The 26,389-nt window shown below is 43.0% G+C and overlaps 1 protein-coding gene and 1 pseudogene across 6 annotated transcripts in view; both read left to right on the top strand.

Annotated features, from left to right (window-relative positions):
* LOC129550341 (large ribosomal subunit protein uL23 pseudogene) overlaps positions 1-2,069 on the top strand; it is a 30,232-nt pseudogene extending 28,163 nt beyond the window's left edge. For both annotated transcript variants that reach the window (XR_016035647.1, XR_016035646.1), the window contains exon 4: positions 514-2,069. The product of XR_016035647.1 is annotated as a large ribosomal subunit protein uL23 pseudogene, transcript variant X2 (transcript). The remainder of the gene's footprint in view (positions 1-513) is intronic.
* Positions 2,070-13,007: 10,938 nt separating this feature from the next.
* BTBD1 (BTB domain containing 1) overlaps positions 13,008-26,389 on the top strand; it is a 46,992-nt gene continuing 33,610 nt past the window's right edge. For all 4 annotated transcript variants that reach the window (XM_088829593.1, XM_055417932.2, XM_088829592.1 and 1 more), the window contains exons 1-2: positions 13,008-13,562; positions 25,760-25,916. In XM_088829593.1, the coding sequence (XP_088685719.1) occupies positions 13,159-13,562; positions 25,760-25,916 (561 nt within the window). In that variant the 5' untranslated portion in view covers positions 13,008-13,158. The remainder of the gene's footprint in view (positions 13,563-25,759; positions 25,917-26,389) is intronic.

Genomic DNA, 26,389 nt, shown 5'->3' with positions numbered 1-26,389 from the left:
TATTTTCATTTTTTAAACTTATAATCATGCTTTGATATCCGTGGTGGTGGTGGTTTTATTCTATGCATGCTAAATCACTTCAGTCATGTCCAACTCTTTGCAACCCTATGGCCTTAGCCAGCAGTCTCCTCTGACCATGGATTTCCCAAGCAAGAATACTGGAGTGGATTGCATTTCCTTCTCCGATTTTATTCTATACTTTGATCTTCTTTCCTCAGGATAAATTACCATAGGTTGAATTACTGGGAAAAAAGATACATACATTTTTAACTGTGGAATACACATTTCTGAGTCATTCTTCAGAAAGGTTATACTTCTATGCATTCCTTTTTCGTGTCCTGTGTCCATTTAAAAAGGGTGTAAGTGGGTGTTTATCTTACTGATTTACAAGGGCTCTTTGCATATTAAGGATGTTGTTCTTTTGTCATAAAAGTTACACATTTTTTTCTAGTTTGTCTCTTTACTTTTTAAAAAATATTTATTTTTATTTACTTACTCATTTTCCTCCACCAGGTCTTAGTTGCAACACATGGGAACTTCAGTCGTCATTGTGGCATGTGGGATCTTTAGTTGCAGCATGCAGGATCTAGTTCCCTGACCAGGAATCAAGCCCAGGCCCCTGGAAATGGAAGCACAGACTTTTAGTCCCTGGACCACCAGAGAAGTCCCTGTCTCTTTACTTTTAATATTAATATGCTTTATTTGTAGATGGACAGAAGTTAACATTTTTTGTAGTCAAATCTGCTAGTATTTTTATTTTATGGATTTAATCTTAGTGTTATGTTTAGGAAGAAATTCCCCACCTCAAAACCAGATCATTTCACTTGCACTTTATTTTGGTTCTTTTGTATTCTTATTGTTCTTCTTTTCTCCTTTGTTATCATTGTCTTCTTTACTACATAGATTTATTCTTTCAGGTATGTATTTTGGAGAGTGCAATATAATCTACCTCCAATAAATAAATGTATATATGTAATTGAGTCTCTTTCTAGATTGGCTAGTCTGCTGTATTTATCTATTTCCATATCAGTAATGTATAATTAATATATTTATTGAGCACTTAATGAGACTATTCTAAATGCTTCCATATATTAATTTAGTTAAGCCTTACAACAACTCTATGCAGTGGCAAATTTTTCATGAAACTAATGAAGTTTAAGTTTCAGGGCCCCTCATTTGCACAGACGTCATCCAAGAGTCTGAGAGGGGCCCTAGTTATTCACATTATGTTATGTTTTTGTAAAATTTGCAAAACAAAGTATTGATGAAAGTGAAAGAGGAGAGTGAAAAAGTTGGCTTAAAGCTTGACATTCAGAAAACTAAGATCATGGCATCCGGTCCCATCACTTCATGGCAAATAGATGGGGAAACAGTGGAAACAGTGGCTGACTTTAATTTCTGGGCTCCAAAATCACTGCAGATGGTGATTACGGCCATGAAATTAAAAGACATGCTTACTCCTTGGAAGGAAAGTTATGACCAACCTAGACAACATATTAAAAAGCAGAGCCTTTTCATGAAGATGGCGCCGAAGGCGAAGAAGGAAGCCCCTGCCCCGCCTAAAGCTGAAGCCAAAGCAAAGGCTTTGAAGGCCAAGAAAGCAGTGTTGAAAGGTGTCCGCAGCCACAAGAAAAAGAAGATCCGGACGTCACCCACCTTCCAGCGGCCCAAAACACTGAGGCTCAGGAGGCAGCCCAAATATCCTTGGAAGAGCGCCCCTAGGAGAAACAAACTTGACCACTATGCCATCATCAAATTCCCCCTCACCACCGAGTCAGCCATGAAGAAAATAGAAGACAACAACACACTGGTATTCATCGTGGATGTCAAGGCCAACAAGCACCAAATTAAACAGGCTGTGAAGAAGCTCTATGACATTGACGTGGCTAAGGTCAATACTCTGATCAGGCCTGATGGAGAGAAGAAAGCATATGGTCGACTGGCTCCTGACTATGATGCTTTGGATGTTGCCAACAAAATTGGGATCATCTAAACTGAGTCCAGCTGGCTAATTCCAAATATAAAAGTTTTCACTATGTAAAAAAGTAAAAATGAAAAAAAAATAAAAAGCAGAGATATTTCTTTGTCAACAAAGGTCCGTCTAGTCAAGGCTACGGTTTTTCCAGTGGTCATGTATGGATGTGAGTAGGAGTATAAAGAAAGCTGAGCGCAGAAGAATTGATGCTTTTGAATTGTGGTGTTTGAGAGTCCCTTGGACTGCAAGGATATCCAACCAGTCCATCCTAAAGGAGATCAGTCCTGGGTGTTCATTGGAAGGACTGATGCTAAAGCTGAAACTCCAATACTTTGGCCACCTCGTGCGAAGAGCTGACTCATTTAAAAAGACCTTGATGCTGGGAGAGATGGAGGGCAGGAGGAGAAGGGGACGACAGAGGATGAGATGGTTGGATGGCATCACCGACTTGATGGACATGGGTTTGGGTGAACTCCGGGAGTTGGTGATGGACAGGGAGGCCTGGCGTGCTGCAGTTCATGGGAACACAAAGAGTCAGACACAACTGAGCGAATGAACTGAATTGAACTGAACTGATCCTGTTAGAGGAAAAGCATAAATTTTCTGTTCTATCTCTAGAAAATGATGTTTCAAAGTTATTTTCATGCCAGGAGACAAGCAGTACCAAGACAAACTATAGGAAAAAATTATTATAAAAGTTTTTTTCAGTCAGTTACTTGATTTAAAAGATTATGTTATTTCCTGGAATTGTGCTATTTGTGATATTTGTCACCTTTTTAAAATGTGTGATTTCTTCCATAATAAGGCATAAAAGGAGGATATGGGAGAAATTGGAGTCATGGGGTTTTTTTTAATTTATTTTTTAATTGGAGTGAAATTGTTTTACAATGTTGTATTAGTTTCTACTGTACAGGGGGGTGAATTGGCTATATGTATACACATATCCCCTCCTTCTTGAGCCTTCCTGCCTTCCCCTCATCCCTCTAGAACACTGAGAGCACCAAGCTGAGCTCCCTGTGCTGTACAGCACCTTCCCACTAGCTATTTCACACATAGTAGTGTATAGAGGTCAGTGCTGCTCTCTCAGTTCATCTCACTGGAGTCTTACGTTATACTTCCTTTTCCACTGGTGTCTCATGTTTTACTTCCCTGTTTTTGGCTCTCAAAATATTAACATAAAGCAGGTTGGGAAGAACTGGAAAACATTTTCAAAAATAAATAAAACTGCAACACTTTAGGCATCCCCCCAAAGTGTGATTTCTTATTATTTTTTCTCATTATAAACAAATACTTTTCTACCAATTTTTCTAATAATTTCAAACATATAGAAAAGTTTGAAAGACTTGTGCAATTAAGAACCCATATACCCCAATTTTCTGATTTTGCATTCTTTTTCTTAAAAAGTACCCCCACACACACACACACACACAGACACCATTATATACAGTTCAGGTTCGTAAAACCAGGTCTACTCTTGACTCTATGGTATGACTTTTATTGATCTAGTAATAAATTGACAGTAAAGGAGACTAAAGTAGAGAGAGGTCAAGGCCAACAGTTGGACAATACATTGTCACATTGTCTTATTGCTATATACTATAGTGCCTATTAGATTTTGTATTATTTCAGCTTCATAACTCATTTTTTAAAAAATATTATTTGTTTTTAAATTTTGGGACTGTGCTGGGTCTTCATTGCTGCTCGGGCTTTTCTCTGGTTGAGGTACACAGGCTTCTCTTGTTGCAGAGCATGGGCTTTAGGGCACACAGACTTCAGTAGTTGCAGCATATGGGCTCAGTAGTTGTGGCTTCCAGGCTCTAGAGCACAGGCACCATAGTTGTGACACATGGGCTTAGTTGCTCCACGGCATGTGGGATCTTCCCAGACAAGGGATCAAACCCTTGTCTCCTGCATTGGCTGCTGCTGCTGCTGCTAAGTCACTTCAGTCATGTCCGACTCTGTGCGACCCCACAGACGGCAGCCGACCAGGCTCCGCCATCCCTGGGATTCTCCAGGCAAGAACACTGGAGTGGGTTGCCATTTCCTTCTCCAGTGCATGAAAGTGAAAAGTGAAAATGAAGTCGCTCAGTCGTGTCCGACTAGTAACGACCTCATGGACTGCAGCCCACCAGGCTCCTCTGTCCATGCGATTTTCTAGGCAAGAGTACTGGAGTGGCTTGCCATTGCCTTCTCCGCCTGCATTGGCAGGCAGATTCTTTATCACTGAGCCACCAGGGAAGACCCCAGTAACTGTTGTTTTAAGCCACTACGTTTTGGACAGGTTTATTACACAGTAATAAAGAGCCAGAACAACACCCATGTAACTACCACTATATACATAACATTTCTGTTACCCTGGAAGGTTCCCTCATGCACCCTTTCATTCAACAACCCCCCAAAAGCTAAGTGCTATTCTGACCGCTAGCACCACATTAGTTTTGCTATGGTGAAGTTTGATATAAATAGAATCATGATATATTCTTTGTGTCTGGCTTCTTCTGCTCAACATGAAATTAATTCATATTATTTCAGTATTTGGGTTTGTTCTTTTTCATCCATTGTAGAAATATACCATTTATCCATTCTAGTACTGACCATCATTTGTTCATTTATTACGAATAAAGCAGCTATGCACATTCATGTACTTCTTTTGGTAGACAGAACTACTAATTTCTGTTGGATATATACCTAGGAGTGGAATGGCTAAGTCACAGGATATAGGTATGTTTAGTTTTAGTAGGGCGGTGGTTTTATTTTTTTTTAATTGAAGTGTAATTGCTTTACAACATGGTGATAGTTTCTGCTGTACAGCAATGTGAATCAGCTATCAGTTCAGTTCAGTTCAGTCACTCAGTTGTGTCTGACTCTTTGCGACCCCATGAATCACAGCACACCAGGCCTCCCTGTCCATCACCAACTCCCGGAGTTCACTCAAACTCATGTCCATCGAGTCGGTGATGCCATCCAGCCATCTCATTCTCTGTCGACCCCTTCTCCTCCTGCCCCCAATCCCTCCCAGCATCAGAGTCTTTTCCAATGAGTCAACTCTTCGCATCAGGTGACCAAAGTATTGGAGTTTCAGCTTTAGCATCAGTCCTTCCAATGAACACCCAGGACTGATCTCCTTTAGGATGGACTGGTTGGTTATCCTTGCAGTCCAAGGGACTCTCAAGAGTCTTCTCCAGCACCACAGTTCAAAAGCATCAATTCTTCGGCGATCAGCTTTTTCCACCATCCAACTCTCACATCCATACATGACCACTGGAAAAACCATAGCCTTGACTAGACGGACCTTTATTGGCAAAGTAATGTCTCTGCTTTTTAATATGCTGTCTAGGTTGGTCATAACTTTCCTTCCAAGGAGTAAGTGTCTTTTAATTTCATGACTGCAATCACCATCTGCAGTGATTTTGGAGTCCCAAAAAATAAAGTCTGACACTGTTTCCACTGTTCCCCCATCCATTTCCCATGCAGTGATGGGACCGGATGCCATGATCTTAGTTTTCTGAATGTTGAGCTTTAAGCCAACTTTTTCACTCTCCTCTTTCACTTTCATCAAGAGGCTTTTTAGTTCCTCTTCACTTTCTGCCATAAGGGTGTGTCATCTGCATATCTGAGATTATTGATATTTCTCCCGGCAATCTTGATTCCAGCTTGTGCTTCTTCCAGCCCAGCATTTCTCATGACGTACTCTGCATGTTCTTGCCTTGAGAACCCCATGAACAGTATGAAAAGGCAAAATGATAGGACACTGAAAGATGAACTCCCTAGGTCAGTAGGTGCCCAATATGCTACAGGAGATCAGTGGAGAAATAACTCCAGAAAGAATGAAGGGATGGAGCCAAAGCATAAACAACACCCTGTTGTGGAGGTGACCGGTGATAGAAGCAAGGTCCAATGCTGTAAAAAGCAATATTGCATAGGGACCTGGAATGTTAGGTCCATGAATCAAGGCAAATTGGAAGTGGTCAAACAGGAGATAACAAGAGTTATCTGAGAGAGTAGCATTGACATTCTAGGAATCAGTGAACTAAAATGGACTGGAATGGGTGAATTTAACTCAGATGAGCATTATATCTACTACTGTGGGCAGGAATCCCTTAGAAGAAATGGAGTAGCCATCATGGTCAACAAAAGAGTCCGAAATGCAGTACTTGGATGCAGTCTCAAAAACGACAGAATGATCTCTGTTCATTTCCAAGGCAAACCATTCAATATCACAGTAATCCAAGCCTATGCCCCAACCAGTGACGCTGAAGAAGCTGAAGTTGAACGGTTCTATGAAGACATACAAGATGTTTTAGAACTAACACCCAAAAAAGATGTCCTTTTCATTATAGGGGACTGGAATGCAAAAGTAGGAAGTCAAGAATCAGCTATAAATATACATATATCCCCTCCCTCTTGAGTCCCCTTCTCCCCTCCCCCATCCCACCCCCTAGGTAATCACAGAGCACCAAGCTGAGCTCCCTGTGCTACACGGAAGCTTCCCAGGGTGCTCAGTCATTCAGTCATGTCCGACTCTTTGCAGCTCCATGGACTGTAGCCCATCAGGCTCCTCTGGAGTGGGGTGCCACTTCCTACTCCAGGGGATTGAACTCATACCTCTTGCATCTCCTGCATTGGCAGACAGATTGTTGACCATTGAGCCACCTGGGAAGCCCCAGTATACACAGTTGTGTATATATGTCAATGCTACTCTCTCAGTTTGTCCCACCCTCTCCTTCCCTCGCTGTGTCCACATGTCCATTCTCTATGTTTGCATCACTATTCCTGCCCTACAAATAGGTCCATCAGTAGGATGGTGGTTTTAAAATATGCCCATGAATTCTTTGATACTGCTCCATAAAGGAAGGGTATGTGTGCCCCCTCCTTGCATTTGGACTGGTCTTAGCGACTCATTTCTAGTCAGTTGAATATAATGGATATGGCCCTGCATTTGCATGACTTTTGAGGCTAGGTCTAAAAAAATTATGCATCTCCACCTGGTTTTCTTGGGACAGTACCTCTGGGAAATTTCCAGCCAGAATTTCTCTAAATACTGTTCTGCCTCATTTTCATTCTCCTTGTAATAGTCCATTTTTTCATTCTGTCTCAGATGATTAATAGACACATACTCTTTTCTGTATTTTCTGTCCTTTTTTCTCTCTGTTTCAATTTGTACATCTTCTACTAACTTGCCTTCTAGTTATACTAGTCATCTGTTTTGCTGTGTCTAATTTGCTGTTAAACACAATTTGTTATAGTGCTTTTCCGGTCAAGAATCTCTGACTCTTTTTTCATGGATTCTAACTTTCTGGTGAAATTCTTCTCCATCATCTGTTTTCCTCATCATATTAATCATAGCTATTTCACAGTCCTTGTCTGATAAATCCAATAGAACTGACTGGATTTATCCATAGAACTGATTCTGTTATCCATAGAACTGATTCTGTTATCCATAGAACTGATTCTGTTGTCCATAGAACTTGCTGCTGCTGCTGCTAAGTCACTTCAGTCGTGTCCGACTCTGTGTGACCCCATAGACGGAAGCCTACCAGGCTCCCCTGTCCCTGGGATTCTCCAGGCAAGAACACTGGAGTGGGTTACTGATTTCTATTATCTCTTCTTTCTCCTTCTCTCTATTTTTTAACATGCCTCATAATTTTCATTTTTTTCCTGACAACATTGTAAAAAAAAAATGTTGAGTCTCTGGATGGTATACCTTTCTTCAAATAGGATTGAATTTCCTTGCAGCAGCTCCTACATATCACCGTGACCCTGTCAAAAGACTGGTTTTACGCTAGCTAGTTTTTTTCATATTACTAGCGTGTAACCCTTTCTTCTAGGGCATGTCCTTATGAGATCTCAATCTAATTACTAAGACCCTTTCATTTTAGTGGAGCTTGACCTAAAACGTCTGTCTCCCTAACACCGTAGCACATGTGAGGTCTCTACTTATCTCTTTTCTCTCAGCTGTTCTTGTTTCTCCTTGTACACGCACAACTGAGAAATTATCCAATAGCATGAAGTTAATTTATGTGACGATTTTGGGGTTCCCTTTGAGGAAGGGAAAATCTTCATAGTTCCCTCTTTTCGAGGACTCTGCTCCAACCTTGGCAGTTTCATAGTCTGTCTCTTGAATTCTTTCTGCTTAAGAAAGGGAAAGTCACTCAGTTGTGTCTAACTCTTTGCAACACCATGGACTGTAGCCCTCCAGGCGCCTCTGTCCATGGAATTCTCCAGGCAGGAATACTGGAGTGGGTTGCCATTTCCTTTTCCAGGAGATCTGGATCCAGGGATTGAACCTGGGTCTCCAACATTGCAGGCAGATTCTTTACCATCTGAGTCACTGGGAAAGATGTTTCTGCTTAAGAAACAAGCAATAAATTAGAAAATACCCTCAGGGAAAAAGCAGGAGTAAATCTCATGTGCTTCCCTTCTCTTTAGGACCCTAATCCCTCAAGTCTTATCTGCAAGATTTATTATTTACTGCTGACAAAGTCTCCTTGACCAAACTTCACTCAGGCTCCTCTGAGCCTCCTTCTCAACCGTCCCTCAGCTGTGGTCCCAGTCCTGTTTTTGGCCTGCCTAACTTAGTCTTGATAGTATATTAAAAAGCAGAGACATTACTTTGCCAACCAAGGTCCGTCTAGTCAAGGCAATGGTTTTTCCCGTGGTCATGTATGGATGTGAGAGTTGGACTGTGAAGAAAGCTGATCGCCGAAGAATCGATGCTTTTGAACTGTGGTGTTGGAGAAGACTCTTGAGAGTCCCTTATACTGCAAGGAGATCCAACCAGTCCATTCTAAAGGAGATCAATCCTGGGTGTTCATTGGAGGGACTGATGCTAAAGCTGAAACTCCAATACTTTGGCCACCTCATGCGACGAGTTGACTCACTGGAAAAGACTCTGATGCTGGGAAAGGTTGGGGGCGGGAGGAGAAGGGGACGACGGAGAATGAGATGGCTGGATGGCATCACCGACTCTGTGGACATGAGTTTGAGTGTACTCCGGGAGTTGGTGATGGACAGGGAGGCCTGGCGTGCTGTGATTCATGGGGTCGCAGAGAGTCGGACACGACTGAGCGACTGAACTGAACTGAACTGAACTTAGTCTTAGCAAGAATTCTCTGGTAATAAATAACTTAGTAAGAATGTCTGGGACTTCCCTGGTGGTCCAGTGGCAAAGACTCTGAACTCCCAATGCAAGGGGCCTGGGTTTGATTCCTGGTCAGGGAACTAGATCCCAAATGCTGCAACTAAGACCCTGTGCAGCCAAGTAAATTAAAAAAAATAAATATTTTTAAAGTATGTTGCTTAATTTCCACAATGTTATGAATTTCCCAGTTTTCTCTTTGTTATTAACTTCTAACATCATCTCTCTGTGGTCAGAGAAGACATAGTCCACATGCACCTGGGAAGAACGTGCATGCTGCTGTTGTTGAATGAAGTGCTCTGTATACGTCTGTCAGATCTAGTTGGTTTATTATGATAAGTCCTCTATTTCCTTACTCATCTTCTGTCTGGTTGCTCTGTCCATTACTGTGAGTGGGATATTGATGGCTCCAACTATTACTGTAAAGCCATCTATTTGTCCCTTCAACTCTGTCAGTTTTTGCTTCATAAGTTTTCAGCCATTATTTCTTCAAGTGTTCCCTCTGCCCCTTTTGCTCTCTTTTCTCCCTTTAGGATTCCCACAACACTGTCTGTTTAATGAGGGGCCATAATTTTCTTAAAGTGAAAGTGTTAGTCACTCAGTGGTGTCTGACTTTTTGCCACCCCATGGACTGTAGCCCTCCAGGCTCGTCTGTCCAAGGGATTTTCCAGGCAAGAATACTGGAGTGGGTTGCCATTTCCTTCTCCAGGGGATATTCCCAACCCAGGGATCAAACCAAGGTGTCCTGCATTGCAGGCAGATTCTTTACCATCTGAGCTGCCAGGCAAGTCCCTAGTTCTCTTAGGCTGTTTGCTTTTTTTTTCTCTGCTTTTCTTCAAGCTTTTTGCTTTCTGTTCCCTGCTTGATAATTTCTGTTGTCTTATCTTGAAGTTTGCTGATTCTTTTTATTTTTTCTGCTTGCTCAAATGTACCTTTAAATTCTTTTAGTGAATTTTTTATTTGAGTTGTTGTACTTTTCTGCTCTGGAATTTCTTTTTTGTTTCTTTTCAGGTTTCCTATCTCTTTATTGATACTTCCATTTTGTTCACCCATCATTTTCTTGATTTTATCCACATTTTCTTAAGTTCTTTGACCTTTAAAATAGTTGTTTTAAAGTCTGTCTAGTATATTTGCCATTAGGTCTTTTGTAGAAGTGGTTTCTTTCTACTGATTTTTTTGTTTTCATGGGTCAAACAAACATTTATTTCTTTGTATGACTTGTGATTTTGTTGTTGAACACTGGACATTTGAGTCTAGTAATATGGTAACTTTGGATATCAAATTCTCCATTTCCCCAGGGTTTTCTATTTTTTAAAGTAATTTTTTATTAATTTTATTTATTGATTTTATTTTTGCCTGCACTGGGTCTTTGTTGCTGCAAGCAGTCTTTCTCTAGCTGAGACAAGTGGGGGCTACTCTCTAGTTGCTGTGAGCAGGCTTCTCATTGCCATGGCTTCTCTTGTTGTGGAGCCTGGGCTCTAGATACTTGGGCTTCAGCAGTTGTGGCACCTGGGCCTAACTTCCCTGCAGCATGTGGAATCTTCCCGGAGCAGGGATCAAACCTGTGCCTCCTGCATTGATTGTTTTAAAATCTCTTTGCCAAGGACTTGCCTGAGGTGTAAGACTTAAGGTCTTCTCAGGCATTTTCTCTGCCGTTCCCTGGGCATGTATGGTCACTTTCTAATTTTTCCCATGTGTACAGCTGCTTTTTAATACACTAGTCTTTAATACCTGGTTCCAGAAAAGGGAAAAAGTGAAAATGAAGGAGGGGTGGGGAAGGGTGCTGGTCCTTTAAAACCCCTGGAAGTCACTTCAGCTAAAGCATCCTGCAGCAGTGGAGAGAGGTACCCCAACAATAGCTCCCCCTCTTTGTGCCTTTGTGTTCAGAAGCAGAAATCCTCTTGAGTACAGAGCCCCAATATTTGGAGGATAGGTGCCTTTTTGCCCTCCCTGACTCCTATAAGCTGTCGACTGAAAAAAAATCCACAATGTGAGAGTTGTGAGTTGTTTTATTTGGGGCAAAATGAGGGCTACAGCCCGGGAGACAGCATTTCAGAAGCTTGAGAAACAGCATTTCAGAAGCTTGAGAAACTGCTCCAAAGAGGCATGGTGGGGGGGCGGCGCGGTGGAGGGAAGGTCAGTATAGATGTGATTTTGGTGAAGGGAGGAATACATGCAATCAAGAACATGTATTTTGCAGAAGGTTACTGTTAGTCACGAGGCGTAGACGTCACCATGAAGGATTTTAGTGCTTTTCTAGATACAAGGAGAGGCAAGGACTGGGCTCATAGAATCATCTCCTGAAAATATCTGTCTGAAGACCTGTTCGGCCAGTTTCTCCCAGAGCACAGAGGGCCTCCTTTCCTGATCTCCACCCTGAATTCCGTTCAGGGGGTGTTGAACATCAGCAGCTGCAGTGGCTCATAATTTGATCCTTCCAGAGGTAGATGGCAAGTGCCATTGGTAGGTGACAGAGCTGTGCACTACCATGTGGCTGGTGGTGGAGGACGCGTGGGTGCTACTGTGCAAAGAGCTAAAGTTGATCAAAATCAACAGCAATTTGCTATCCAAATCTTCCCCTAGAAGTTACCAGCCTTCAACAGGTCCATTGTTCTAAAATAAGTACAGCAAACAGATTCTGCTAGTGAAATTGTTTACGTGGGAAGACAGACTCGTGGTGATCCGAACTCTGCTATCTTCCCAGAATCCTCGAATTCACTTATTTTTATTTTCAGTTTGGCCAAGAAGTGCTTTTGGCTATTCTTTGCACTCAATTTTTATCACATTCCACAAGCTTTGATAATGCAGTATCTTTATTTTTTCTATTAAATTATGATTTTATTGTCCCTTACCAGATACAAATGTTAGTTGCTCAGTCCTGACTCTTTGCGACCCCGTGGACTGTAGCCCTGCCAGACTCCTCTGTCCATGGCATTTCCCAGGCAAGAATACTTGCATTCCCTTCTGCAAGGGATCTTCCCGACCCAGGTATCGAACTTGGGTCTCCTGAATTGCAGACAGATTCTTTACCATGAGCCACCAGGGGAGCCCTAATTTACTTTGGTACCTTTGAGGGGTTTTGTTTCTTTTTTGAGATTTAGAATACGGTCAATTTTGGTAATTCAAACACATTTTAAAAAGAAGAAGAAAAGGAAAAAGAATCCCTGATCTATACAAATACCAAAAATAGAGGCAGAAGAGGGAGGAGGAAAGAGGGAGGCTGTTAGACGTAGAAGGGCTCCACGCTTGCTCCCAGTATTACCATAGGAACAGTGCCCCTCTGGAGGGGTGACTTCGAGGATTCCTAGAGAGGGGTCCACGTGAAATCACCTTCTCCCTTCTCACGACCTTTCTTGGCCATGCCCTCCGCCCCCTCCCCTTCCAGACGTGAAACTCCCAGGAGGAGAGCCTAGGAACTCGTCCTGGATACAAGTGGGAGGCGCTGCAGTTGGTGAGGAGGGGCCTGAGGGAAGGAAGGGGCCAGCGTTTCATCACCGGTAGAACTCCCACCTCCGGGAGCGCTGGGCACCTCGCAAAGGGTACCGCCCCCGGCAGGCCTCGCTGGAGCGGCCCCGCGGCGGGGACGCGCCTCCGCCGCCCAGCCCCGCGGCGGGGACGCGCCTCCGCCGCCCAGCCCCGCGGCGGGGACGCGCCTCCGCCGCCCAGCCCCGCGGCGGGGACGCGCCTCCGCCGCCCAGCCCCGCGGCGGGGACGCGCCTCCGCCGCCCAGCCCCGCGGCGGGGACGCGCCTCCGCCGCCCAGCCCCGCGGCGGGGACGCGCCTCCGCCGCCCAGCCCCGCGGCGGGGACGCGCCTCCGCCGCCCAGCCCCGCGGCGGGGACGCGCCTCCGCCGCCCAGCCCCGCGGCGGGGACGCGCCTCCGCCTCCGCGGGGACGCGCGCCGGGCTGCTCGGGGAGGGGCCGGCGGAGGCGCGCGGCCTCCGGAAGCGCCTTTCCCGGAAGGTAGGGAGGCGGCGCCGGCCTCGGCGATGGCGGTTGGGCGGCGGTACGGCTCTCTCTAGCCCGCGGAGCCGCGCCGCTGGAGGATGGCCTCGCTCGGACCAGCAGTTACGGGCGAGCAGGTCCCGGGGGCTGAAGCGGAGCCGGGCGCCGCGGGGCCGCCGCCGTCGACTTCCTCTCTAGGGCCCCTGCCGCCCCTGAAGCGGGAGCCGCTGTACAACTGGCAGGCGACCAAGGCGTCGCTGAAGGAGCGTTTCGCCTTCCTCTTCAACTCGGAGCTCCTGAGCGATGTGCGCTTCGTGCTGGGCAAGGGCCGCGGAGCCGGCGGCGGCGGCGCTGCCGGGGGCCCGCAGCGCATCCCGGCCCACCGCTTCGTACTGGCGGCGGGCAGCGCCGTCTTCGACGCCATGTTCAACGGCGGCATGGCCACCACGTCGGCCGAGATCGAGCTGCCCGACGTGGAGCCCGCCGCCTTCCTGGCGCTGCTGAGGTGAGGGCGGCCGCCGGGCCATGACTTTGGGCGAGGCGCTGCTTATCCCCCGGCCTCAGTTTCCTCCCGCATCGGTGATGCTCGGGGAGGTCGAAACCGACATTGGTCAGTCAGGACGGCTGCCCGCCTGTCGTTAGCGTAAATACTAGTGTCTGGGGCCCAGGAGCGTGTGTTTTCCCGTTTCCAGTAGCGGGGTTTTGCCCAGGTTAGGGAATTAGGGACGTGATGAGAACAGAACAGAGTTTGGGTTAGGTCGCCCTGATGGCCTATTTGCGGCGTTTTAGGTTTTTGTTGGGGGAGAGGGGTAGATTCGGAGTCTTGGAAAACCGATGACCTTTTCATTTTATTTATTTTTAAAATTTCTGACTCGACTCTTTTTTCATTAATATTAGTTGTCATGATCCAGGAAAGTAAACGCCCAAACAAGTAAGTTTGGTTCTAGTTAGCTTGCATTCCTGCGGACAAGATTATGTTTGCTAAAAAAAAAACAATCTCCCTATGAGTGTTAGAATAGGCTTTTTGATTATGTGAGGATAGAAGATTGACTTCTGATTAATATTATTTAATGAAGGGAGCTAGTAGTCTGGCATTATTAGCTGTTATTCACAAAAGTTCATTTAGGAAGGGGACGACACTGGAAAAGACTGATGCTGGGAAAGGTTGGGGGCGGGAGGAGAAGGGGACGACAGAGAATGAGATGGCTGGATGGCATCACCGACTCTGTGGACATGAGTTTGAGTGAACTCCGGGAGTTGGTGATGGACAAGGAGGCCTGGCGTGCTGTGATTCATGGGGTCGCGGAGAGTCGGACACGACTGAGCGACTGAACTGAACTGTTCTTTTATACAGTTTTACTAATGAGACCGAGGCCCAGAGAAGTCAAGTAACTTGACGGAGGTAACAGAGCCAGCCCATACCAGAGACCATGTGTGTTTCATTATGAAATGGTTTTAGCTGCCTGAATAGAATGTATTGTTAAAGCAGCAGTCTTGGATGGACTGAGGCATAACAGGTAGGTCAGGGAACAGATAAGTTCTCCACAAAAGCTCACAGCTCACTCAGGAAGATCAGTAGGAAATGGAATACAAAGTTAACACAGGTAGAAAAGTAATACCAAAATCCCATTAAAAAATGAATAAAGGACAGGATAGATAATTTAGGGAAGAAAAAATATAATTAGCAGCCAGTGTTTAACCTCATCAGCAATTAAAGAAGTGCAAATTAAAAGTATAGTACTTTTCCTCTTCTTACAAACCCTCCAGTTTTTTTGTTTTTTTTAGGGAAGATAACATCTGGCAAGCCCTTTCCGACAAAGATGGTAGGAAAACAGTTTGGCATTGTAGATTGTTTTCCCCACAGGTAGGAAGTATTCAAGTACTGAAAATGTTCCACACAAAAATATTTAAGCAGGACTATTTATAGTCGTGAGGAAGTAGTGTAGCAGAGGGAATGGTTTTAACAGTGATAGGTCTATCTGATGGCATGTGGTGCAGCTGCTAAGGAGGGCACCGAAACCCACTCCAGTATTCTTGCCTGGAGAATCCCATGGACAGAGAGGAGTTTGGTGGGCTGTGGTCCATAGGGTTCTAGAGAGTTGACTGAAGTGACTTAGCAGGAGTGCAGCTACTAAGTATGATAGTCATGAAGACTAGATAATAACATTATTGTGAAAAAAAATGTGTATAATTAGCATTTGAAACAGTGCTCACCGTAATTAAAAACTGAGAAAAGAAACAGCAAAGAGATACTTAGAGAAAGGGAGAGAGGAAATATACCGAAATGCTAATAAAGTTGTGTTGGAGTGGCAGGATGGTGTTGACTTGATTTTCATTTGTTTCTTACATGTTTTGTAATTTAGTTCAGTTACATTTATAAAAGGGAAAAAAAACAACAACTCAAAATCTACTATCTAGATCATTTTGGGGTTTGAAGTTGACTGGGAGCATTGGTTCTACTTCATTAGATTTTCTAAATTGGAAGTACTTTTTAATGAATTGTTGGTTCACCTTCATTGTAAATCATCTGTTAAATTCTTAATTCTCTCCCTCCCTCCTTAAAATATTGTAATGTTTTCCAATGGGACCTTGAGAGCATATTTAATACTCTCCCTGAATCTGATATTGGCTACGTTTGAGAGCCACTGATCTAAATATTGTTGGATAGCTTTTTCTCTTAAAAAATATAGAGATTGCCAGGATAAGAATGTAGAGAGAAAATGCTGGTTTCATATTTTCACTGAAACTGTTAGTCAGTCCGTTGTTTCCCACGAATAGAAAATAAGTGAATTCATCTGAGTCCTTGAAATTTTTCTAGTTTCAGTATGGTCAATGTATTTATACTTCTTCAGGCTCTAGTCATTGTTTTATTCTGAAAGTGATCTCTGGACTGATTTTTAAACTTAGGTTATTGACTGATTGTGAAGCAAAGATGTTGTGCTTACCTATTGTGTGACAAAAAGATGTCTCATGGTACTTGCTGAGTAAGGTTGAAAAGCAGCTTAGCTTGGGCATACTTTTATGTTTACAACTTGAATTAAACATTACTTAAAGACTGAGCGACTGAACTGAACTGAAAGGCTTTTGAACTTGAGTTTGAAGCACTTTAAGAAACTGCTCATTTTGATCTGCCAGATCAAGTGAACTTAGTTGTTCATTTGAGAAACACTGCCTTCCTCGTACTGTTTTAGATATTGGATACAGCAGTGAGCAAGAGGAAGTCCCTGCCCTTACAGAGTTAATCGTCTAGTAGGGAGAAACAAAGACAAAATGTCAAGTACAAATAAGTGTTTTAAGGAAAGATGATCAACCTGTGGGAGAAGGATCATTCATAGCAAGGAAAAACATGTTTAAGGCCCAAAATGACTCCTGTTAGACAAACTGCAAGAGTAAACCAGTGTGATCTGAACAGATAGAATAAGGGGGAAATGGTAGAAGATGAGGTCAACAAGATAGGCTGGCCAGGATTGTGCAGAGCTGTAGAGCCCATGGAAGGACTTGGATTCCCCCTGTCTATGGTGGGAATCCTTTGAAGGGTTTTGAACAGGGAGTTGATAGGAAAAGTGAAAGTGTTAGTCACCAAGTAGTGTCCCATTCTTTGTGGCCCCACCAGGACTGCATAGCCGGCCAGGCTTGTCTGTCCACAGAATCAGGGGTTGCCTGATCTGGTTTAAAAACTCCTTCTGGCAGTTGTTTGGAGATTAGACTGTGGAAGGAGTAAAAGGAGTAGGTGACAGCTGTTCCACAGGTTCTGTCTTCAGCTGTTGCCTTCCTTTCTCCCATTAACCTATGGTGCTACATACTACCCCAGCAGTACTGTGAAACTTTTACTCAACCCAAACCCAGTTTCCAACTGGACAGTCACAAATGAGTGTCTATTTAGTACACATGCAGATGGACTGTCAACAATAAAACTATCTTAACACTTAATGAGTGCTTGCCATGTTCTGCTTACTGTTGTTCCTAAGCACCTTGTGTGAACCCAAATTTCAGAACAATCTTTGAGGCAGGCACACTTCATATGTCCTGTCTCAGGCAGCTTTTGTCATAATAATGCTATAAAGCACCCCAAAAATCAGGGGCTTAGAAAAACAATCGTGTATCCTTCCTCTGAATATTCTTGTTATGTGGGTCTGTTGGGGATGATTCAGGTGGGCTTGGCTCCAGGCTGCAGTTTGGTTCCATTATGTTCCATTTGTTTCTCATCCTGTGTGGACCAATCTTGAAGGTTCTATTTAATTCTCTTAATTATTTTTTGGCATTGCTTCAAACAGATCACACTGCCTTTAGACTCAGATCACTTCATTCTTCACGCTGTTAACAGTTATCTCACTGATATCTAGACATTATCACAGGACTCCCCTGAATCTCTTAATGACTTCTTTTTGTGTATGGGATGCATTTAAACATTTTAGCTGATATACAGGACCTTTATGATTTTATATCTCTTCCTCTTCCTCTCCATCTACTGAGTACCCCAGTTCTGCTGATGGTCTTTTTCTTATTTTAATACTTGCCTTCTAACACCTCCTTGCCTTTGTACTTCTTTGTCTGCCTAGAAGGTTTACACACTTAATTATTACCCTTCAGATATACTTGAGGCTTTATCTTGTTATGAAATATCACTGCCAGCAGATTTGCGCTTTACCTCATGTAATGTCTTGCATCAAGTTTTTTATGTTGCTATAGAACAAGCCACTCCAACACTTACTGGCTTAAACATAGTCTTATTATCTTTCACAGCTGTGTGAGAGGTTTTTCTAGCATATTCTTCAGGTCTCCCATGCAGTCAGAGTCCGGTAGCATTTGGGGCAAGGGTCATCTGGAGGTTTGATTCAGATTATGGTTTGGCTGAGCCTTTCTAAGACTCCTGCAGCTGATCTTTGCAAGGTTAGCCTGACTTCCCGGTGAGTAGCAGGCCATGGCTCCTGAAAGCACAAAAATAGAGCTTCTGCATCCTCAGAGTTTAGGCCCCAGGCTGGCATAGTGTTACTTCTGCCACGTTTTGTTGATTAAAGGGAATCAAACAGGACGAACCCAGATTCATTATGGGACAGTTCTGTGTAAAGGTCAGCGATCAAAGAAAGCATGATTTATTGGGGCCATCTTTAGAGATTAGTTATCAAATCATGCCTAATGTATAATGCTGTTATAATTATGATATTGCTTTTTAATCATTTTATTACCAAATCATGAGCTTTTTCTGGGCAGTGTTGTCTGTGTTTGTATTTCTAGGACCTGTCTATTATTATTTAGCCCTTAGTAAATGTTTTTGAGTAAAATGAATGAAGCAGTAGAGACACAGTTTCTTGTACATAATCTTATGATTTTTCTAATCTACAAAGAAGTTTGTACCTTAGTCGTTTAATTTTTAAATTGGATTAAATGTAACCTAAGTTACCGTGAACTTCCAGATGTTCAAGCTGGTTTTAAAAAAGGCAGAGGAACCAGAGATCAAATTGCCAACATCTGCTGGATCATTGAAAAAGCAAGAGAGTTCCAGAAAAACATCTATTTCTGCTTTATTGACTGTGCCAAAGCCTTTGACAGTATGGATCACAGTAAACTGTGGAAAATTCTCAAAGAGATGGGAATACCAGACCACCTGACCTCTCGAGAAACCTATATGCAGGTCAGGAGGCAACAGTTAGAACCGGACATGGAGCAACAGACTGGTTCCAAATAGGAAAAGAGGTGTGTCAAGGCTGTATATTGTCACCCCGCTTATTTAACTTATGTGCAGAATACATCATGAGAAACACTGGGCTGAAAGAAGCACAAGCTGGAATCAAGATTGCTGGGAGAAATATCAATAACCTCAGATATGCAGATGACACCACCCTTATGGCAGAAAGTGAAGAGGAACTCAAAAGCCTCTTGATGAAAGTGAAAGAGGAGAGTGAAAAGGTTGGCTTGAAGCTCAACATTCAGAAAACGAAGATCATGGCATCTGGTCCCATCACTTCATGGGAAATAGATGGGGAAACAGTGGAAACAGTGTCAGACTTTATTTTTTTGGGCTCCAAAATCACTGCAGATGCTGATTGCAGCCATGAAATTAAAAGACGCTTACTTCTTAGAAGGAAAGTTTTGACCAACCTAGACATCATATTAAAAAGCAGAGACATTACTTTGCCAACAAAGGTCCATCTAGTCAAGGCTATGGTTTTTCCCGTGGTCATGTGTGGATGTGAGAGTTGGACTGTGAAGAAAGCTGATCGCCGAAGAATTGATGCTTTTGAACTGTGGTCCTGGAGAAGACTCTTGAGAGTCCCTTGGACTGCAAGGAGATCCAACCAGTCCATCCTGGGTGTTCATTGGAAGGACTGATGCTAAAGCTGAAACTCCAGTACTTTGGCCACCTCATGCAAAGAGTTGACTCACTGGAAAAGACTCTGATGCTGGGAGGGATTGGGGACAGGAGGAGAGGGGGATGACAGAGAATGAGATGGCTGGATGGCATCACTGACACGATAGACATGAGTTTGAGTGAACTCCAGGAGTTGGTGATGGACAGGGAGGCCTGGCGTGCCGTGATTCATGGGGTCGCAAAGAGTCGGACACAACTGAGTGACTGAACTGAAGTTATATTTTGGAAAGCCATTCATCTTCAGGAAAAAAAGCAGAAAATGTTTGATGACCTGTAATTATTTCTCTGTGCTCTTGTTCTTAGAGTTAGTGTATTAGGAACGTTAATTTTAAAATGCAAAGTACTGTAGTAATATGTTTAATTTTAAGTTATAATTTGTAAATATTGGCTTACAGAGTTTTTTTGAATTGCAGCAGTGTTAGTAATTAATTAAAATGTGGGGAAACATGTATGTAAAATATGAATCAAAGTGATTCTTGGATTTTTAAGTAGCCTTTTTTCTTACTGGAAATGAAAATGATTTCCCTGTCAACAGCTAGAAACTTGTACTGAGCTGTGTAGTTGGCTAACGTGTATTTATTAAATCTTTGCCAGGTGCCCATACTGAGCCTGGTGCTGTAGGAAAGATATGGGAAAAAATATAAGAAACACAGAGTTCCCTTTCTTACAGTTTATATTCTGGTATCTATTTATAACTTACATTGCTCCGAAAACAATTTAAAATGTCTAACAAGAAACACAGAGGTAAGAAATAAAGCAGTCAAGATGAAGCTAATATAAAAATGCATGCTATACATACTCTACAGACTTAACTTTGATCGTTTTAGCAACTGTTACCAAAAGGGAAAGCTGGCCAGTCAGTTACAGTTCACAGTGTTTGTCAGATTACAAAAGGCCAACTGCTTAAGAGATGCACAACTCTTATCTGATGATAAGAGCAGTTAAAAAAATTCCTGATGCCGTCCCATCATAAAGAAGGCATTACTGAGATGAATAGTGTCCTTAATCTATGGCTTTAGATATAAATATAGGTGTTTCAAGCCAAAGGTATATTACCAAGCTATAGTTTCAGTTCAGTCGCTCAGTTATGTCTTACTCTTTGCGACCCCATAGACTGCAGCAATCCAGGTTTCCTGGTCCTTCACTACCTCCTGGAGTTTACCCAAACTTATGTTCATTGAGTCGGTAATGCCATCCAACCATCTCATCCTCTGTCGTCCCCTTCTCCTCCAGCCTTCAATCTTTCCCAGCATCAGGGTCTTTTCCAATGAGTCAGTTTTTTGCTTCAGGTGGCCAAAGTACTGGAGCTTCACCTCAGTCCTTCCAATGAATATTCAGGACTGATTTCCTTTAGGATGGACTGGTTGGATCTCCTTGCAGTCCAAGGGACTCTCAAGAGTCTTCTCCAACACCACAGTTCAGAAGCGTCAATTCTTTGGCACTCAGTTTTCTTTATAGTCCAACTCTCACATCCAAACATGACTACTGGAAAAACCATAGCTTTGACTAGATGGACCTTTGTTGACAAAGTAATGCCTCTCTGCTTTTTAATATGCTGTCTAGGTTGGTCATAGCTTTTCTTCCAAGGAGCAAGCAGCTTTTAATTTCATGGCTGCAGTCACCATCTGCAGTGATTTTGAAGCCCAAAAAAATAAAAGTCTCTCACTATTTCCCTGTCTATTCCCATGAAGTGATGGGACTGGGTGCCATGATCTTAGTTTTCTGAATGTTGAATTTTAAGCCAACTTTTCCACTTTGCTCTTTCACTTTCATCAAGCTCTTTAGTTCTTTGCCCTCTGCCATAAGGGTGGTGTCATCTGCATATCTGAGGTTATTGATATTTCTCCCAGCAATCTTGATTCCAGCTTGTGCTTCATCCAGCCTGGCATTTTGCATGATGTACTCTGCACATAAGTGAAATAAACAGGGTGATAATATACAGCCTTGATGTACTTCTTTCCTGATTTGGAACCAGTCTGTTTTTCCATGTCTGGTTCTAACTGTTGCTTCTTGATTCTTGACCTGCATCCAGATTTCTCAGGAGGCAAGTAAGGTGGTCTGGTATTCCCATCTCTTGAAGAATTTTCCATACTTTGTTGTGATCCACACAGTCAGAGGCTTTGGCAGAGTCAATAAAGCAGAAGTAGATGTTTTTCTGAAACTCTTGCTTTTTCAGTGATCCAGTGGATGTTGGCAATTTGATCTCTGGTTCCTCTGCCTTTTCTAAATCCAGCTTGAACATCTGGAAGTTCAGTTCACGGTTCACCTACTGCTGAAGCCTGGCTTGGAGAATTTTGAGCCTTACTTTGCCAGCGTATGAGATGAGTGCAATTGTGCAGTACTTTGAGCATTCTTTGGCATTGCCTTTCTTTGGAATTGGAATGAAAACAGACCATTTTAGTCCTGTGGCCACTGCTGAGTTTTCCAAATTTGGCATATTGAGTGCAACACTTTCACAGCATCATCTTTTAGAATTTGAAATAGCTCAACTGGAATTCCATCACCTTCACTAGCTTTGTTCATAGTGATGCTTCCTAAGGCCCACTTGACTTTGCATTCCAGGATGTCTGACTTTTGGTGAGTGGTTATCTGGGTCATGAAAGGCAATTTGAATGTAGTTGTGGGCCATATGTTAGTGACTTAATCGTGACCGACTCTATGTAGCCCTGTGGACTACAGCCCACCAGGCTCCTCTGTCTATGGGATTTTCCAGGCAAGAATACTGACGTGCCTTGCCATTCCCTTCTTCAGGGAATCTTCCCGACCTTGGGATCAAACCCAGGTCTCCTGCATTGCAGACAGGTTCTTTACCACTGAGCCACCAGGGAAGTCCTGTGGGCCATATAGTATAGTCTAAAAACACAATTCTTTGGTTCCTGGAATGTTCTTCCTACCATTCTAAAGGAGATCAATCCTGGGTGTTCATTGGAAGGACTGATACTAAAGCTGAAACTCCCAACACTTTGGCCACCTCATGCGACGAGTTGACTCACTGGAAAAGAGTCTGATGCTAGGAGGGATTGGGGGCAGGAGGAGAAGGGGACAACAGAGAATGAGATGGCTGGATGGCATCACCAACTCAATGGACATGAGTTTGAGTGAACTCCAAGAGTTGGTGATGGACAGGGAGGCCTGGCGTGCTGTGATTCATGGGGTCGCAAAGAGTCGGACACAACTGAGCGACTGATCTGACTGACTGACTGACTGACCCTCTTTTCATGTTTTGGATCTCAAGTAGAAGTTCTTGTGAGAACCTTTTCCAGCTCTTTTTGTCAGGGACCCCAATTATAGATTGTTACAGAACCATGTACTACAATTTTGTGGAACTGGTTTCCTTAAGCTTGAATCTATTCAAACAGTGGTAATAAAGGCCCCACATCTCAGCTCTATAGTTTATAACTCTAGTAAATTTTTGCTTGAAAACAAACTAAGACAGATATGAAGACTTCTTCCTGTCTCTCCCTTAAAAACTTAATCGGTTTCTCATTTAAGAAGGGAATTAAGCATGTTGTTAGCCTTCTGTCTGTTCCAGTTAAAATGACTATAGAGAAATACAAAAGAAAGAAACCCATTACAGTGAAGACAAAAAAGGGAGAGAGGTTGGAAGCCAGTGTAGAAAAGGGACAAGGCAGTGTTGATAATGAAGTGTAGTGGTTGGAGCCCAGAATCCAGAGAAGGAGGAGCTGTGGTGGAGGTGGGGGCTCTCTTTCCTGGCTGAGCCCCAGCATGGCTCTAGGTTGAGAGCTGGTGGTGAGCAAGGTGAAATGAGAAGGTCATCCCCTCAACCAACTCTTGTATGCTAACCATCACACACCACCACCACCCCCTGCCCCTGCCCCCCCTCCACAATAGCTGACAGACTCCTCTTCACATAAACTAGACAAACTACCTGGGGAGAACTAGGATGCTGGCTTATCTTAGGGAATTCAGGGTAATGGCATTGAAAGGGGTGGAGGAGGTATCTGACCTAAAGGCTGCTTTCCCACTCTCAGGTAAGGTGTCAGTCAACAAGCCTCCCACATACACAGCTCCCCACCCACCTCTCCATTTTGGAGAAAGTTTTAACTAGAAAGCAGTCCTACTTACACAACAGCAAAGAAAACACACTGGCTACTGGAATGGTCACTGGAGATAATCATTAAACTTTTGACGTATAAGGAAAATTAGAATATGAATGATAAAGACCAAGAACAGCTGGTCCTCAAGGAAGCAGGTAATTCAGAGAACAGAAAGGAACTTTTAAAACTTGGAGACGGAGAACATTTTTCGCATCCATAAAAATGAGACATGGTACTGTGGAGTTAAAAAAAAATAATACTCAAGAAGCAAGAATTCTTAGAAATTTAACTGTGTGATTGCTGGGGGAAAAATAGAAGGGCTGGAACACTTGAAATCTTGTGAAATACAGAGGAAAATAGCAGAGATAAAAAATGAAGCAGTATAAAAATAAATAGCTAATGTTTACTAAGTATTTGTGTGTATTTTAACTGGTACTAATCCTCATCAGAGCATTATGAAGAAGATACTGTTGTTCACATCTCTTAACAGAGAGGAGCACAATGATAACTTGTTTAAAGTCATGTAACTAGCAAGTGATAGATAGAACAGATTCAAACTCAAGCGATCTCTTCTTGAGTCCAGGCAAATTAAGAGAGCTCCCACCTGACTGGTCTGAGAGTCTAACACTGAAAGCAGTCAGAACCCAGAAATGGTGTGTTATGGTAGACAGCTCTTGTGTTTCCTCAGCCTGTTTCCCCATCTTTAAAATTCAGGTAGCAGCGCCTCCCTTCCTTGTGAGAGGATTAAATGAATTGGCATCTCTCACATGATAGAGACTCAACAAATGCTAATTTTCCCTCCTCTTTTTATTCATCCCCCTACCCCTGACTATAAGAGACTTAAGGCTTTTTTTAATTCTGTGCACTCATCACTAAATGGCATGTATCGTTAAGTGAATATTATGAGGGTGATACAGATGGCTGGCTTGAAAGGTTTTGGAAAAATGTTTGAAAACTGTAATCTTGAAAAACAGCAACCTTCACTTTTGCACCTGAGTTGTAAGGGAGTCGCTCAATTGTGTTCGACTCTGTGAGCCGATGGACTGTACCCCACCAGGCCTCTCTGTCCATGGGATTCTCCAGGCAGGAATACTGGAGTGGGTAGCCATTCCTTTCTCCAGGGGATCTTCCCTCCCTACCCAGGGATCAAACCCAGGTCTCCTGCATTACAGGTGAATTCTTTACCATCTGAACCACCAGGGAAGGATGGGAGTGAATAGCTTCCATTGGAAGTAGTTGTAAGGATAATGATCTTATTGGAGGGGTGCCAGCATTTGGTTAAAGTGGAAGTTGGGGGATGTAACCAGCTAGAATTTGATCTTGGGCGGTGATTCTGGCCACTAGAATAGAGAAATTGAAAAGCAGAGGGAAGGGATATGAACTAGAACCTCCTTTCCTCACTCACTGTACTGTATAGTGTTCTGAAAGATATTCATGGGCTTTCAAGTGTTCTAAGTCTTAATTCGTATTGCTAAAATAAAATACTTGTTCTCAATGCCTTATTTCTCCAGCACCCTCAGCTGCTCTGAGTGTAACTGAGAATTGGGCAGTAAGCTCAAGGGTCTCTGAGGAACCGCAGAGGAACTAAAATGAATATGCAGTAGCTTCAGTATAATTCAGCAGGAACTGCCCAGGCCTTCTCTGAGATTCTTATCCTTTATGTGCACTTCTAGGAATCTGATTTATCTAGTAACAGGTAGAATCAGCTCCTGAGGCGATGGGTAAGGTGGTTTGATAGTATTTCGAGAGAAAATTGGACCTATATACCCAAAAGCACATAGCAATATGGGGTCATTTAAGATATCATTAAACTTTTATTCTTCTGAACCCCCGTACTCTAGTCTTTGGTCATAATGCTAATTCTGGAATAATAAGGAAAGGTTAAAAGATGCCCAGAATAAGAAGACACCATCATCAGGAAATAAATGGCTGGTTTGACATTTAGAGATGTGAACTTAAGCTGTCTGCAAGTTTGCTTAAGTAAACATTTTTTTATGAAGAAGAGAGAAAGCTACTATGGAGTGCTAAAAGGCCTTTAAAAATTTGGCTTGAAGACTTTAGTCTCTATAAATGGAGACTGCCTACCTCTCAGGATTGACTCAGAATAAAATGAGGTGATGTATGTGCAAATAACCCTGGAAAGTCTGATGTGCTTTTCAAGTTTTTTTTCACTTTGCTCATTATCTTTTCAAATATTCCTCAGAGACTTAACTCCAATGGATTGCTTGTCTAAAACCCTCCTGACTGTGTCTTCAATTTCTACTTGCTTCCCAGATTTCTATATTCAGATGAAGTTCAAATTGGCCCAGAAACAGTTATGACGACTCTTTATACAGCTAAGAAGTACGCAGTTCCAGCCTTGGAAGCGCATTGTGTGGAATTTCTCACCAAACATCTCAGGGCAGATAATGCCTTTATGTTACTTACTCAGGTAAGTTGATGTAGCTAAGGTATGTATCTTTTAACTTTAAAAGTTGGGTTTAACTGTATATGAATATTTAATATTTCCTGGAGAATTAGTCTGAGATCATTATTTTAAAGCATGTGAAATCTTCTGATTTCATTGAGGGAAATATATCAGGTTCATATGATTTTAGAATAGAAAAACTATAGAGTTAATGTATCATATAGGTGAAGAAACTGAAGAAAGTGTTAGTCACTTAGTTGTGTCTGACTCTTTGAGACCCCACGAACTGTAGCCCATAAGGCACCTCTGCCCGTGGAATTCTCCAGGCAAGGATACTGGAGTGGGTTGCCGTTCCCTTCTGCAGGGGATCTTTCTGACCCAAGGATCAAACTCAGGTCTCCTGCATTGCAGGCATCGCAGGCAGGTTCTTTACCGTCTGAGCCAAGCCTTATGTAAATAGAGTGTTTAATCTCTGTAAAGTTATATATGTGTTTAGG

This window comes from Moschus berezovskii, chromosome 21 (assembly GCF_049115385.1).
Source record: "Moschus berezovskii isolate FMDL1 chromosome 21, NW_MosBer_1.0, whole genome shotgun sequence".
In the NCBI taxonomy this organism is placed as follows: Eukaryota; Metazoa; Chordata; class Mammalia; order Artiodactyla; family Moschidae; genus Moschus; species Moschus berezovskii.
The sequence above is the reverse complement of the archived record's forward strand: the minus strand, read 5'-3'. Positions and strand labels throughout refer to the sequence as shown.